The sequence below is a fragment of the Jatropha curcas genome, chromosome 1 (assembly GCF_041381405.1).
Source record: "Jatropha curcas cultivar XTBG-Jc1 chromosome 1, XTBG_Jcur_1.0, whole genome shotgun sequence".
In the NCBI taxonomy this organism is placed as follows: Eukaryota; Viridiplantae; Streptophyta; class Magnoliopsida; order Malpighiales; family Euphorbiaceae; genus Jatropha; species Jatropha curcas.
In genome coordinates, this window is record NC_143151.1 from 27,882,388 (window position 1) to 27,897,351 (window position 14,964).

The 14,964-nt window shown below is 33.5% G+C and overlaps 2 protein-coding genes across 3 annotated transcripts; one reads left to right on the forward strand and one right to left on the reverse strand.

The window, feature by feature from the left end:
* Window positions 1-573: 573 nt before the first annotated feature.
* On the forward strand, window positions 574-8,916 carry LOC105630114 (Transducin/WD40 repeat-like superfamily protein). Of its 2 annotated transcripts, XM_012211815.4 has the most exons (12): window positions 581-1,313; window positions 2,710-2,816; window positions 4,123-4,192; window positions 5,326-5,470; window positions 5,736-5,873; window positions 6,420-6,559; window positions 6,959-7,006; window positions 7,292-7,402; window positions 7,499-7,680; window positions 8,047-8,168; window positions 8,275-8,351; window positions 8,439-8,916. In XM_012211815.4, the coding sequence occupies exons 1-12, from the start codon at window positions 1,104-1,106 to the stop codon at window positions 8,565-8,567; spliced, it is 1,479 nt and encodes a 492-aa protein (XP_012067205.1). In that variant the 5' UTR covers window positions 581-1,103; the 3' UTR covers window positions 8,568-8,916. The 2 variants fall into 2 exon arrangements, with proteins under 2 accessions (XP_020533534.1, XP_012067205.1); XM_020677875.3 differs by lacking the exons at window positions 8,047-8,168; window positions 8,275-8,351 and having other exon boundaries at window positions 574-1,313.
* A 975-nt stretch (window positions 8,917-9,891) lies between these two features.
* Window positions 9,892-14,222, reverse strand: LOC105630115 (chromatin remodeling protein SHL). The gene is made up of 5 exons (XM_012211816.4): window positions 14,062-14,222; window positions 13,595-13,940; window positions 13,207-13,275; window positions 11,520-11,655; window positions 9,892-10,267 (listed from the first exon to the last, which is right to left on the reverse strand). Exons 1-5 carry the CDS (start codon window positions 14,132-14,134, stop codon window positions 10,241-10,243), a joined length of 651 nt encoding a protein of 216 aa, XP_012067206.1. The 5' UTR covers window positions 14,135-14,222; the 3' UTR covers window positions 9,892-10,240.
* Window positions 14,223-14,964: the final 742 nt, after the last annotated feature.

Genomic DNA, 14,964 nt, shown 5'->3' on the forward strand with positions numbered 1-14,964 from the left:
CTAATTTATAATTTTATCCTTATTAATTATTAAATAATATATTAATTAAAACATTAATATAGAGAAATGAAAATTGTGTTATTACAAATTTATATGTTTACCCTTATATATGTATTAAGTATTTTATAATTATTAATTACTTAATTAATTATAAAAATTAATAATTTTGGAATGTATGTTTTACGTTTATTTATGAACTTTGATATATCCAAAAATTTTTTTACAGTATATATACAATTTTACAGTATATAAAATAATATAAAATTCTAAAAGTGGTGATTTTAATTTAAAATTTGGAAGTGGTCTGGGAATTAATGATGGATTGCAAGAAAAGTACTTGAAGGTAAAAAATGAAGGACAATGATGAATACGACAACAGAAAGGTTCCTTGGTAAAAATATGGGTAATTTAGTAATTGTGCGTTAAACAGTACCTCTTTCCCTCACAGTCCGTTATTTTCTCTCCTATTTGGAGAGATTGTCATTATATGGGCCCCGGGAGGATTTTAATGGTTATTTTACTTCCTTTGCAATTTTCCTCGACCTTCCCAAACGGAGGAAAGTACTTTCCCCGTCAATTTTCCATGATTCCATCTATGTTTTCTTTCCTTCCTTAAAATCACTCCTTGCTAAATAGAGGCTAAATCCCTAAATATTAAATAGTATCCGAATCCATTTAAAACAATTATTAGCCATTAATTTTTTGAAAATAATCATTTGCCATTATTTTAATCACTGTGAGTTGGATTTGGACACAAGCAAATAAGATTTACTCTGATGACGGAATAGCAATCCAAGAAAAAGTAAAACACGTGTCCGACGGTGGCTCTAGTTTTTTTGACAGCGATTGAAGTCAAGAAGAAAAAGGAAAAGTAATTAGCCTAGTTTCCATCGGCCATCGGGAACTGGGAACGCTGAAAGGTCAATACGTAACGCAGCCAGAAGCGCCTTTCTCTGATTTCCCTCTCTAGCTTACATTTTCAACTAGTTTCTGTGCCTTTTTCTTGTCAAAACGACGGATCAAGGATCGTTGGCCAGCTCCTATTTTATTGAAATTTCACTTCATACCGTCTCCGATGAAGAATCCGCAAGCGGCTTCATAGAATGGCGGAGGACGCATCAGTCGAGCAGAACCGTAACTATAGCACCTCAATCACACAAATTGGAGAATATCATAACAACAAGAAATATGTGGAGCCAGAGTTGTTCAGTTGCTTGCTTCAGCCTGTCCCCGCCGATTCGGATCCTGAATATATTGGCATTCGCCGTCTCCTTCTCTATCGCAAAGCCCAGTCCGGTTATGTTCGCCGAATTGTAACTTCTCTCTCTCTCCTTCTCTAACTTCTTATATATATATATATATATATATATATATATATATCTTTTTATGTTAGATACTGGTTTTTGGTGGATCTAGGGGACAAAGCATAATTGGAGTATTAGAAGGCTCAGTGTTGTTCATCTGGTGATATAGGAGAAATGAAGTACTTTAACTGTTACATTAATGATGCGGATTTAAGAAAAGTCAAATTAGAATTGATTCTTCAAATATATTTATGTTTTATAGGTGTTTTAGTGATCATAATAGTTACGGCACTGCAAAAACAATCGATTTCCATCACTATTTTGGTGTTCACGCCGCAAATCTCATTTTCAATCATTCCACTTGATGTGTTGTTTATTCATATTGTTATTTAGCACTGATGATATTCATTGATTAGGGGAAAAGAAACACTCGAACTGTAAAAAATTGAATAGGATTGCTGCTGTACAATAATTTATCTATTATGGAATGGCAGATGTATTGGTTCTCCATTAAAATTTCAACCTTGGGAGTTGAGAAGTAGTAAAAATTAGGACTTGGACCGATCTTAGTAGTTGGATTTCCAATAAGTGGATTTTCAATTGGTTTTGAAAATGGAGGGTGGAAGGGTTATAGCTTTTTCAGATTTTTAGATCCAAGTCAAGCTCGTTAATTTAATTTAATTTTGGGACAGATTTGATATTTTTGTGGAATGATTATGACCAATTTCACAGTTGACGACATTGATCAAGTCATTTAAAGTTAGTAGTTTCCTGTCACTTCTCTGGTGAAAACATGATGTACGGATCAAGGTATTTATGAAATATGCCAATATCTAATGATGATTCAACTTGCTTGAACACATAGGACTTTTGTGATAAATCCAGAGAAATCAAATGTTTAAAATTGCACGAGTGAGATAGATAGAGAGTAGAGAGGGAAAGGAAAGGGATTCAGTGGCATGTAATGTCAAATACCCAAAGCCTCATGGAAAATGGACTAATAGAATAGTATGTTTATGAGAGCTGGGGTTTACTTTTGGGTATGTGGTAAAGCCTAATTCTAGGTTAACTTTTAGGCTCTTAATTTACTTAGGCACAAGATGTGATAAGGGCTGTAGCCATGACTTCTTGCAGCTGAGGACCAACCATAATATAGCTGATTTTTTTTTTTCTTTTATGCTATATTCATCTTATTTAAAAGAATAAGTTCTTTATGCCTTTTCCCCTATTAAAAATAAAACTTAGTAGCATATGTGTGCATATTTCGTCACTCATAAATGTGTAGATCCCCATTGTTGGCGTTTTTTTTAGTTCGTTGTCATTCTTCTTCATGTTGTTAACTTTGGCTCTTTTGCTTCCTCTTGAAAATTTAAATTATAGCTTACCACATTGATTCATGTTGAAGGATTGGAGATGCAATGGCAAAGGATATGTCAGCTATCGTAATTACATTCGCAGGCCGAGAAATTGGGAAAGCCAGCAAATGAGCCTTCAAAGCACTCCAGGGAATAGGTATATTTTACTTAATGTGTAAAACTATCATGATTTGATTATCATCTTCGCTCATTAGAGTCGCATTGTTTAGTAAGAATTTGATCTTCTTGTGCTATTTTTTTTTTTCCTAGAAGTTTATAGGTGCAGTGAGGGGAGGTTGATTGAAAACACATAATGGGAATTTCTCGTACTTTAAAAGCTGAGTAATTGTGAGAACAGGAGCTCTTAATTATCCTTGTTGAATTGAATGTCATAGTTTCCAGCATATATAGTCTAAAGCACAGTGGCAGGTTCCTTTTGATTGATAGCATCTGTTAGGTTAATAGCGTACAATTGACATTTAAAAGTTTTATAATCTTGATTTCAGTTTTTAATATGTGGTTAAATGTTTAAAAACTTAATGTGGAATCACTTAATGATGTTGTGGGTATAATGTATTGAATTTTTATCCTTCCATGTAAGCTTGACATTTCATCATTGGCAATATTTTTATCAGGATTCAAAAGAATCATCATTGTTAACTTGTAGAATAGCTTTAGAAGCTACATAGGGAACCATATAACTGCCTAAACTAAAAAAAATAGGCCCATCAACCAAAATGGAAGAGTTTTTATCCCCATTAGGCAATATAAGCAGGCTGCCCTTAGTTTGTTGTTAAAACCTGCCAATAAGGCTGTGTTCCTCTGTTGCAACTAACTTTGGCAGTCACATCTGCAATTAGTTCCATCTTAGCATAACTAGTGACATAGCAATGCAGGTTAGTCACTCTTTCTTGCTTTAAGAAACTTTTATTCATGTCTATAGCTTATGCCTGAACCCAAAGATTCTTTTCCTCACATGCAAGTATATGTGAACATATCTCGGCAGGTCTTTTGCTTTTGGTTTAAAAAATCTTTTAATCCTCTCATCTCAACAATGTTAATTATTGGTAACAGTACTTGGTAGAGACCGATTTTGGGGGAACATGGGATATAGGCCAATACTCTGAGCAGTTAATCCTACTCTTGCTTCATGAGCTGGGGTGTCTTCTCATAGATTCTGTCCGGTGGGTGTCTTCTAGTGGGTTATGTCTGGTTGACTTCCCTTACATAAAAGCACACAAAATTTATATGGAGAGGTTACTGATATGTGATAATAGAGCACTCGTTAATCATGCTACTTGGGTTTGCTTTGTGTATGAATTCCAATAATGTTATCTTTTGCTTTGTATTGAGAAGCAACTATTAACTATTTTAACAATGCGCTTTCTAATTTGCGAGTGCTATTTTAAAGTTATGGTCTATACAATTCTGACATCAGGTTAATTTACTGGTTGATGCATCAGTGAGCGATGGCTTCAAAGTCCAAGTCAACTGTCTCACTTGCTTGAGGCAGAGAGCTGGAGTTCTAGCAGGGTACGGATTAGTTTATAGTGATCCTTTAAAAAAGCCTTTAATTGATTATTAACCTGAACTTGCTTTTCATATTGCTGCTAAAATCAGTAACCTTAGAGTTGGAATGTAAAGGCCTCATTCTCCTCAATGAATATTGTACTTACCAAGGAAAGCATCTACCCCATTATTGTAGTCTCCTCCAGCCGTCTAACGTCAATGCATTTAATATTGCTCTGGTGTAATTTAAACAATTCATTTTGACCCACTGACATGCATTAGCTTTTTGCTCTGATCCCCTAGAATTCCACAAGGATGCTGAGAATTGGCATATTTACCTTGATAGGAAAAAAAAATTATGTGATGATCCTTTAAGCTTTTTCTAGACATAGGGAGAAAAGCGAATGGTCCATATATGTGAAAGAAGTCTTTTTGTATTGCAGTTCTTTTCTACTGTAAGTTCAAGTCTACACTAAAGCAGCAAATTTTAAGTTTTGGCATTCATACCATGGTATCATGCATCACTTAGTTGCCAAATAAATCTGATGATGCAAAACTCTATTCACAAAATACTTGAAGTGATTGGTTTGTGATGTCATACTGGCTAAATTTTAATTTTGTAACAAATTTTGACAATTTTTATATCAAATGATATTTGATGCATTAACAAGCTATTATTTATTTTCAACTCTTCATTTTTTATTATTTTAAATGCAAAGATAGTGGATGCTTAAATGATCAAGTATAACTCCTTTACTAGTGATTTGTGTGTCAATAGGTTATGCTATTTTGTTAGGCAATCGATATCTAAACATTTGTTATTTTCTTAATATAATCAAGAAAAAAAAAACAATAAGGGCAGCTGGTTGATTTATAATATGGGGGAATGGTGGGTTGTCAACATTTCACAGCATAAAGATAGTCTCATCACCAATTCCCAGCCAGGTTACATAGCTCCTCTGTCGTTTGGATGAGCCATAATATGCAAGCATGCAGCTGACTTTTAGAGTTATCTCATTTTGGTTTTGCAGTTATTATCTTTAAGGACTTGTTATAGATGCCTTTAAACTGTAATGGCGAGTTGTTGCATGACAAAACAAATTAATTTTGCATCTTTGATTTATTCTTCTTCCATGTAATGTGAACTTCATTTGCAGAACCTAACTGGCAATGTGGCTTCAACTCACAGAACAAGTTTTAGCTCAACTGCAAGTGAAAATGATCGCACACGTCGCCGAGGGGTTGAACCTGCATATTCTTTTATAGGAATGCATTGCATCTTTGATCAATGCAAATCTGCTGGTACTTTTTTTCTCCCTTTTGAGTTTTTCACAACTTTTGGTGGAGTGAGTAAATGGAGGAAGTTTGAGGTATACTTCCGTTAGTGCATTGTAGAATGGTCGTAAAGATAGAAGGTTGTCAACATTTTTCTCATTGTTTATCTATTTTATGTTTCTATGCTTTGTTACTGTATCCCCCAAGTTGTATTCACTTCCTTGCAAACTATATTTTCTTATATTAAAAAAGCATTTTTGAAGTTACACAACCTGATTGGTCTTTTATGCAGTTACGGTTTTAAAGTTTGGGCACATGAGTTCTGATCTACTTGCTTATGGGGCGTCGGATGGAACCTTGACAGTGTGCTCTGTCTCTGAGCCACCTTCAGTCCGCAAACAATTGAAGGGGCATTCAAAAGATGTCACAGGTTCGATTAACTGGTATTGTTTCTGTTGTCTTTTCTTGTATCCTAGACACAGAGTACTTATGTTGCTTGCCTATATATTGCAAAAGTGAAAGATGTGATTGGACATGCTAATTTATTTTCAATCTTAATGAGTTCTTTTATCCTACAGAGATATTGTAACATAATTGGTATCACAGCGACAATAGACAAAATCCTATGGTACCAAAATAGCACAAATTTCATTTGCCTCTTGAGAGTTGGAATTGCTAAATCACAATTTGTGAGGTAGTTTTATGAACTTTTACCTATTAGGAATTGTGCCTTGCATAGCTGCTTCCATATTCTCCGTATCGTCATCAAGTTTGAGTTTTATAGCTCTTCATCAAGTTTAGGATTCTGATAAGAGGGCTTCTTGTTTTCGATAAGAAGCAAGAAAAGTTGTTGAATGATAATAGAATTCATTCAAAAGGAAGTGTGAATAACTATAATTTGCATTTGTCGTTTTAAATATCTGAAGTATTTATAGCTGTCATTGCATGTTTCTAAATGATAAAGTTGCACTTTCAGATTTTGACTTCTCATCCAACAATCAGTATATTGCATCGTCATCGATGGATAAAACTGTGAGAGTGTGGGAATTATCACAGGGCCTTTGCATTCGAGTAATATATGGAGTCTCTTCACAATTGTGCATTCGTTTTCATCCTGTAAGTATGAAGTTTGACATTTTCATTTACTTTGAACTATTTGAATGTTTTTTTCTATGTTCAATTGTCTTTAGAAATTCATGTTAGAAATGATGTGGTGATATGTTCAAAATGTTGGCCTCTAATTTTGAATTAAGATCTGCAACGTGTTTTCTCTGTTCCCTTTTATTGCAATTGGTGTTTGATTTGGATTTTGAGTCACTTCCTGAAGTTATTGTACCATTCTGAACAAAATTTTGTTCAGCTTTTTTCTGTTACGTGTGAGGTTTTAATCTCTCTGTGTGCGTTTGTATGGAGGGTCTCAAAATATATCAGTGAAAATTTCTGTGTCCTTGTATGTTTTCTTCTTTTTGTGATGTAGTTGACTGCTAACTGTTGCAATTTCTCCTTTTGGTGCAGGTAAATAACAATTTCCTTTCAGTTGGCAACGAAAACAAGGAAATCACTGTAATTTCTCCTTCTTACCTTTGCTTCCCATCTCTAAATATTGCCATGCTAAGCTTTCAGTATCCACTTAAAATTGTTTGATCTATTGGTTAAATGTAAAAATGCCTCTGTACTGTTAGATAATCTGAACTGAAGTTAAAGGGCTCATTCTCACTCTCAACTGAATTTCAAAGTTTGAATTCGTGGCTGTACATCACATTTGAATACAAGGGTTGATATCTAGTGACCTTACAATTTTTCACTTCAATTAAGGCCATTGATTGGTGAAATTTTCTGGTATTTCAGGTATTCAATTTCAGCACTGGCAGAATTATTCATAAATTAGTCTTCAATGCTAAGATTACCTCTATGGACCATGATCACACTGGTCAGCTAATCTTCTGTGGGGATGGACAAGTGAGTTTGATATTCAATATTCAATAACCTGTCGTTACTATCTGATAAATCTATATATTACCATTTGGAAATTGGCTAACTGAACTACACATGCAGGGATCTGTATACTGCATAAGCATGGACTCACACACGGGTGCCCTATCACGTAGTCACCGCCATCGAAGTAGTAGCAAGAGCAACTCCCCGGTGACAACTATGCAGTACAGAAGTTTCTCTCTGCTGGCAGGAGGCCCGGTGCTACTGACATGTACTCAAGATGGAAGTCTTTCTTTTTTTAGGTTGGTTTATTGGTACATGCTTTGCTCTCTTGGATGTTGTTTGGTAAAATTGAAAAAATTAAGTGCTGAAAATTTAAGATTTGACTTTTTGAGTTGATGAATAATATAGTTGCTAAAGTCTTTAAATTGCAAAGTTGTTTAAAAGCTTGCTAACTTATTATATTCAATACAACTATTGAATTAAAATTTTGACCTGTCAGTTTAAGTGAATTTTAACATAATCGAGACTTCTAACTAACATATTTATATATGTGTTGTGCGCGTGTGGGTGAACAAACAATATCTCAAGTGCTGAATTATATTATAAAACACCATATTAGACACTGTATTGGATCTCTAAGAGAATATTGTTATGGTCTATGGCAGCGTGGCCTTGGAAATACAAGGTTATCTGACACTTCGTTGTTCGCTCAAATTGGCTCCACGATTACATGGCGCCCAAGCTTCTTTCTGCCCTTTGCTTTCCCTTGAAAAAGGGGAATTTATAGGTTATCTCAAATTTTCAAATCAAAACATTGGCAATTATTTTAGGTATCTACCATTTACCTGAGCAGCATTGATTGTCTTGCTAACTTCTCCCTTCCAAACATTCAGTTGCTGGAAGTGAGGATTCCAATGTGTATTTCTATGATCTAACACGGCCAAGGCACACGTGTGTGAACAAACTACAGGTCGATATTTTATTTTTTCATTTTAGTTTCTATTGGTTGATTACGTTGATCAACATGTCTCATCACAAGGAACATTTGCCACTGCAGGGTCATCGATTTCCAGTCATTGGCGTTGCCTGGAACCATGGAGAGAACTTGTTGGCTTCATCTGATCTTTACGGCATTGTTATTGTATGGAAGAGAGCAAAGGCAAGTTCAAATAAACATACATGGTGACATTTCATACACTTACATTTCAGAAACGAGAAAGGAAATTTAGCCCTTCTTATGTTGCCCTTTTTTGGTTCTCACATGGTATTTCACGATTTATTTCGTCTCTTGCGCAACAGAGATAGTTCTGTATTTAATTTTTGTACTCACCAATTCATTTTCTGGAAGTTATAAATATAGTGGTGATTTTTTGACAACTAAAGACCCTGTGTAAAATGTATGTTCTCTTGATAAATTTTGTTGTGTTTGTTTGGTAAAGCAGAGAAATAGAACACGTAAGGCTGTCAATCTCTGATGTAGTTTGGATATTCAAAACAATTTGGGTAAACTGTCGAGCTCGCCATTCTTTTAATTAGTTTTGGAGTCAAAAATATATGGCTAGGATGATACTTCGATTTGATTTGGTTATGGTGTTAGAATGTTGAAATTTGTAAAAATAAAATTAGACCGTGTGGGGCATATGAAAATATGTTGTTTCTATAATTTACGGAGTTGAAGTATGAAAATTATGAACAGTATAACGTAAATTCATAAGGAGGCATGTTTCAGGTTATTTGACTTTTTTTTTTTTTTTTTTTTTGCCCTTTTTTGAGCATAATAGTAGTTAATAAATGAATCAGATTTTCTTTCTCAATTTATTAGATACACAAATAAAAATAAATAGCCTTTATTAATCAATTTAACATTTTTAGAAGTCTTTGCAAGATTGATATAACCAAGGCCAAAGGAACATGTCAAAAAAGGATGGAAGGGAGTAGGAACGAGAGAGAAGGGAAGGTTTTTTTTTTTTTTTTTTTTTTTTTTTTTTTGTGAATCTGGGGGGAAGAGTTATTTCTAATTTTCAAAATTAGAACAATATTTTGTGAATTTCTTTGCTTTTTAAAGTATTTATAATTTTTAAAACCAGCATTATATTGACTGTAAGGTGCATCATGTCAATTTTAATTTTTAATATTAACTCGGATCAATTCTGAAAGTTGAGTAATAAACTTGGATTCTTTTGGTAATCAATCTACTTCTCTGAAAGGAAGGAGAAAAGGCAACCTTGTGAAATGGAGCGTCATGAGATCCTGGATCTCTTACATACTGAAAATACGTTATGGATTTCAGAGCATATATGTGTAGGCAGAGACGGCTCCACTTGATAAGGTCATACAACAATACAGAAACGAACCACATTTCTAAGCTTGGAGAAATCGCAAGAAATGATTCCATTAATCGAAAACAAAAGACGCAGAACCATCAGGCAAATATGGAAGAAAACAGATGTTTGTGTTACTGTTTTAATTTGTTTCTTCTTTTTTCCCCCTTTTATATTAACACAAGAAGAGGCATAAGAAGACTCTTGTATCTATTTTCTTTGAATAAGCTGAAGTGGTTACCATTATACACAAACCCTAAGTTATATAAACAAGAAAGCAGAGTATGAAACAACTACATAACACAACTATAAACAGCCAAACACGTCCTCGACTTTCAAAGGAAAACAAGGTCACTTACCCCAAACCATATAAACATAACAAACGAGTTTCCCTCTGCCATCTGACACATAAGTACTACAGCTTGTTGTGCAAATATTTCGCCTCCGTGTTTGCTTGAAGCCTAACCAAGTTAAAAAGATTGATACTCCAATTCCTGCATTATCATTCTATATCAACATAGTTTGTTTATTTACTTTATCACCTTCGACGCCTCTTTGTTTCCACCTGAAAGAACCACACAACAAGAAAACATCAACAATACTTCCTGTGTTAGCAATTATTCCTTATGCCAGCTCTACTCAAATTTGACAAAGCACCAAATTATCCATCAGATTTGGAAGGTTCTAATTCCTTTAAGATAACTGTATGCTAACACAAATTGACATAAGCAACTTCCCACTATCAGCTTTATATAAGCTATCCATCCAAAAAGAAAAGAAGTAGGAAGCACTGACATGCTTTTAGGGAGGGATATGCACTGTAGCATACATGCCTGGCTATTAGTTGATTCCAATAATAAGAATAAGAAAGGTAAACATTGGACAGTCCTTTAAAATTGCAACAAAAACATTAGACATTTCAATTGGTCCACTTTTTCCTTTTGTTGATGTGCTGCTGTAATTTTGGATTTGATGTTAAACATTTCATAATACTTTCATTGATATATATACATGTATATATCATGTCATTAGTAAATATTTCACCAGCTTAACCAGTCAAACATGATACAAAAAGATTCTTCCAATTACAATTGAATCACATCAAGTATTGTTGAACAGTAACCTTTTTCTTTAGTCATGTCATGTATCAGTTCACAAAGCACATCCAAAAAGTGGTGGCACCCACCAACAAAAAGAATATCTGCCAAGTCTTAATATTGAGTCTTTAATATATGAAACCTAACATGGTGTTACAAAAAGTTGAAGTTATGAAGTCAAGAGTTCCAAATAAACTAGAACTAAAATGAATTTGCAATTTTAACAGTGGAAAAAGTAATCAAAGTGAAGTAAACAACAAATACTTAATATTGCATTTTCAATTATTTTGCCTTAAACATCACATTTCTTTATTGTTGCCACATAAATTTGCCATATAAATTTTAAGACCATCTTATCTGAGGGATAGAATTGGAGACCATTTGCATATGTCTAACTAATTACATAAATTTCTATTACAGGATACTTTATTAATATCATAAAACACAACATTGCCAAAGACCAAGATACACTAATCTTCAAAATGTGTCCAAGTGTCTTTGCGCGGCACATGCTGATATCTCGTGAAGCTCAAGCAATTGCATATATATAATGGCAACAACATATATATGAGGTCATCTAAATTAAATCATTTTTTAAATTTAGACAGCAGAAAGATAGTTAAGGTATGTAGCCATCTTCAATCATGCTATTGCTTGTATAACAAATAAATGTTACTGTATTTATTTAAATTAAGTTCAGGAAATGGGAGTTATTCACACCTTTGTATCTGGTTGTCTGGAAGTAGCATGGGAATTCTGTAGCTTTTTTTGACCTTCAGATGAACAACCCTCACAGAAGAAGTGATCAAGTCTTTTAGCTTCTTCTGCGGTCATTTCTATACAAGCAGGATGAAACCTGAATGAAAAGTAGAATGCTGAATAATACATTTGCTTTGCATGAACTGCAAATATTTGAAGCATGAAATATGTCCTTTAACAAAAACAATAATGCGAAAACATATGAACCACAATGTTATGACCAACAGATAAACCATATATCGCAAAAGTTTCTTCAAATGAAGTCCAACAATACTTCTCAAAATTACGATGTTGAAAACTTATCACCTTACTTCAAAAAATTGACTACATGATGAGTCTCATACTGCTTTATATTTCTGTAACTATATTGTAGTTATTGATGGTGGACTAATCTGATCAGACCAGGATGTGATCCATTCCTCAAAGTACAGCACATTTTGCCACTTGAATCTTATTGGTTTTGTCCTTGGTTCTCATTATATAACTATCTAATGCTCCACTACCATATTAGATATATGCAGGTCATAAACGATATGCACCATTGCCATCATATTCATAGTTATATAGTCTATAGGATTACTACTAAGGTTATATTTGATATGATAGTAAAACAAAAAAGCAAAGGTAATTCAGAGGATGCTAATCACATTTTAATGTATTTTATTATATTTTTATATAATGCAATTAACATATTACAATAGAGCGAATCATAGTGATATAAACTCAGTGATGACTTGAAAATGGTAGTGCAAGTGGTGATAATAGCTAGTGATAATATGAAAATCTATTTCTTGTATCCGCTTTAATCTCAATTAACTAAACATTCCTTCTAGGATGTAATGTTAACCTCACTTAAAATATCTCTACCAACCAAATGCAGTGACAGAATGGTAAAATGTCATTCCACAAATAGTTAAACCCATTAGGTGTCTAAACTTATAGAGAATAACCACAAATATTACCATTTAAACAAAATTAAATTATCTAAACAAAGATTTGCCAATATTTGGAAAGAAATAGAAGAAAAAAAAGTATGATCAATAAATAAAATCAATTTCATGATTGCACTCAATAGGAGAAAGTTCCCTAATTTTTTGCTTCCCAAATTTTCTCCCATCTTCCACCACAACAGTCCTTCTACACCATAACATATTAGTTTTCTCAAACTTTACAAGCCCAATTTTGTTAAAATGAGTCTGCATATTCCACTTCAAATGCATTCCATATTTTACCTGCCACATTGATATGAATAAGACCTCAGTCTACCATGTTTATAAATTTGCTAAGGGACTGATTAAATAGTTACGCATCTAAGACTAGTAGCAAATGCCCCAATCTACCCATAATGAACACTTATCTCTCAATATGCGTGGAGTGTGATGAAACAATCAATAAAGACACTATTTATGTCTAGACATATTTAGTTAAGTAACTACTAAAAATTCTACTTGTTTATGATGAATGTGCACTATGCATTACATCAGAGATATTGACATCAATAACAAGGACATCAACTTCGTGTCATTCCTTGCCCTAGAACTTTCAATCATTCTCGTAACAGTTTTAAATGTAAAACATACTTAAATCAACATGTGCAAGAAACATTCAACTTGAATTATACAAAAATTTCGAAAAGCATGCCACTTACCAGTCACTACAGCCTTCACATTGAACCATCAAGTCATCTGGGTTGTATGGCATTTCACACTTGCAATAACTGCAAGAGTAAAGCAATTGATAATAAAACTTCAAGAACCACCAAGATGCAAAGCCTTCACATTCTATTCCTAAACCAAACCAATAAGTTCAATTCTTTCAGAAAAAAAAAAAATCTTAATATTCCTAACACAAGTTTGTCAATTCAATTGATAAGTCCTCAGTAACTTAAGCTCATATCAAGTAAGACATATCGCCAATACATTATACATATGAGTCAAATTAACCAATAATTATATTGCTAAATTAGCAAAATCTCATCTAGACAAACAAGGCCGCAACAAAAAGAAAAAAGAAACAAAACGAAAATGGCGACATACACGGCGACTCTGTCGGGATTGAAAGCACCAGTAGAAGAATTATACTCAAAACGACAGAAGAAGTCCTCGTTTCCAACGGCGTCAAGCTTCGTGTAACTCTTGAAACTGTGGACCATACACTTGCCTTCAATCGTGTCCGCACTCTGTATATCGTAATGATCAGAGAGAAAAACTTCTTTAGAGCCGTGAAACTGTCGGCGGCCACCGATCGACTCCTCCGGCCTGTAATACCAACGAACGTGTACTCTGACATTAGCACCCCGACCGTCCGACTCGATCCGCTCGATCCTGGCCACGTAGGATGGCTTGGCTGGATCGGACGGTCGCATCAACACGCAGTCCCCAGCTGAAAGAGAGAAAGAGAAAGGATTAGGAAGTTGGTTAATAAGGTAGTTAAGGAGCGTTTGTTTGTCCGGAAAATTTGGGGAAGAGAGAAAGCGAAGGAAAAATTAAAGATCAAAGATTACCTTTAATGGTTTTGTTGATATGCTTGACTGTATAGGAGTCTAGAGTGCGTCTTGGTGCTTTGGGTTTGGCCATGGAAGTGGTGTAAAAGTGTGCGTCTTCGAGGATTAGAAATGACACGCACAAAGACAAGAGAGAGATTGTGTCATGTAGAGAGAGAAGAAAAAAAAAACATAGATAATTTTTTATTTCTATTTTTTACATCATATATTGCTGTAAACTAAACTTATTAAATCGTGACACGTTAATTTTGAATAATTATAAAATTAATATATATTGTACTTTATTGAAACTAGTTCTGTAGGATTATAACGTGTATCGCACTGACAATGCAAAAATTTTTATTACAAAAAATCCCTTAGACGTGAATTATCATTAATTTTTTATTTATAAAATAATATTAATACCTATATTTTTATTTCTTGATTATACTGAAATATACTAATCACAGCTTTTTATTTTCAAAATTTAATTATTTAGTTACTCATTTATTCTGTCATGCTATAAAAACTTTTTATATATTTTTCTAATAATTACTGATAAACTATCTTTATTGTCCTTAATTATGTATACTAATTAATGTAATATGTAAAAGCATCTACAAAGAGTGAATTTATAATTTACTTTCTAGATATATTATGATTTATCAGTGAAATATTTTTATTTTTATAATTTAATAATATAGTTCGCACCAAAAGAATTTAATAATTAGTCTTTAATTTTATTCCGTGTATTATATTTAAATAATATAAAATTTAATAGAAAGATTAAGTAGTGTAATTTTAATTCAATAAATGTGAATGGGATTTGTTTTCATCAAAATCATTAAATACCATCATTTACTACTCTATGCTAATTTGGTTTTGATGATAAAAAGGTTAGATGGAAGAAATTGCGATGGTAGG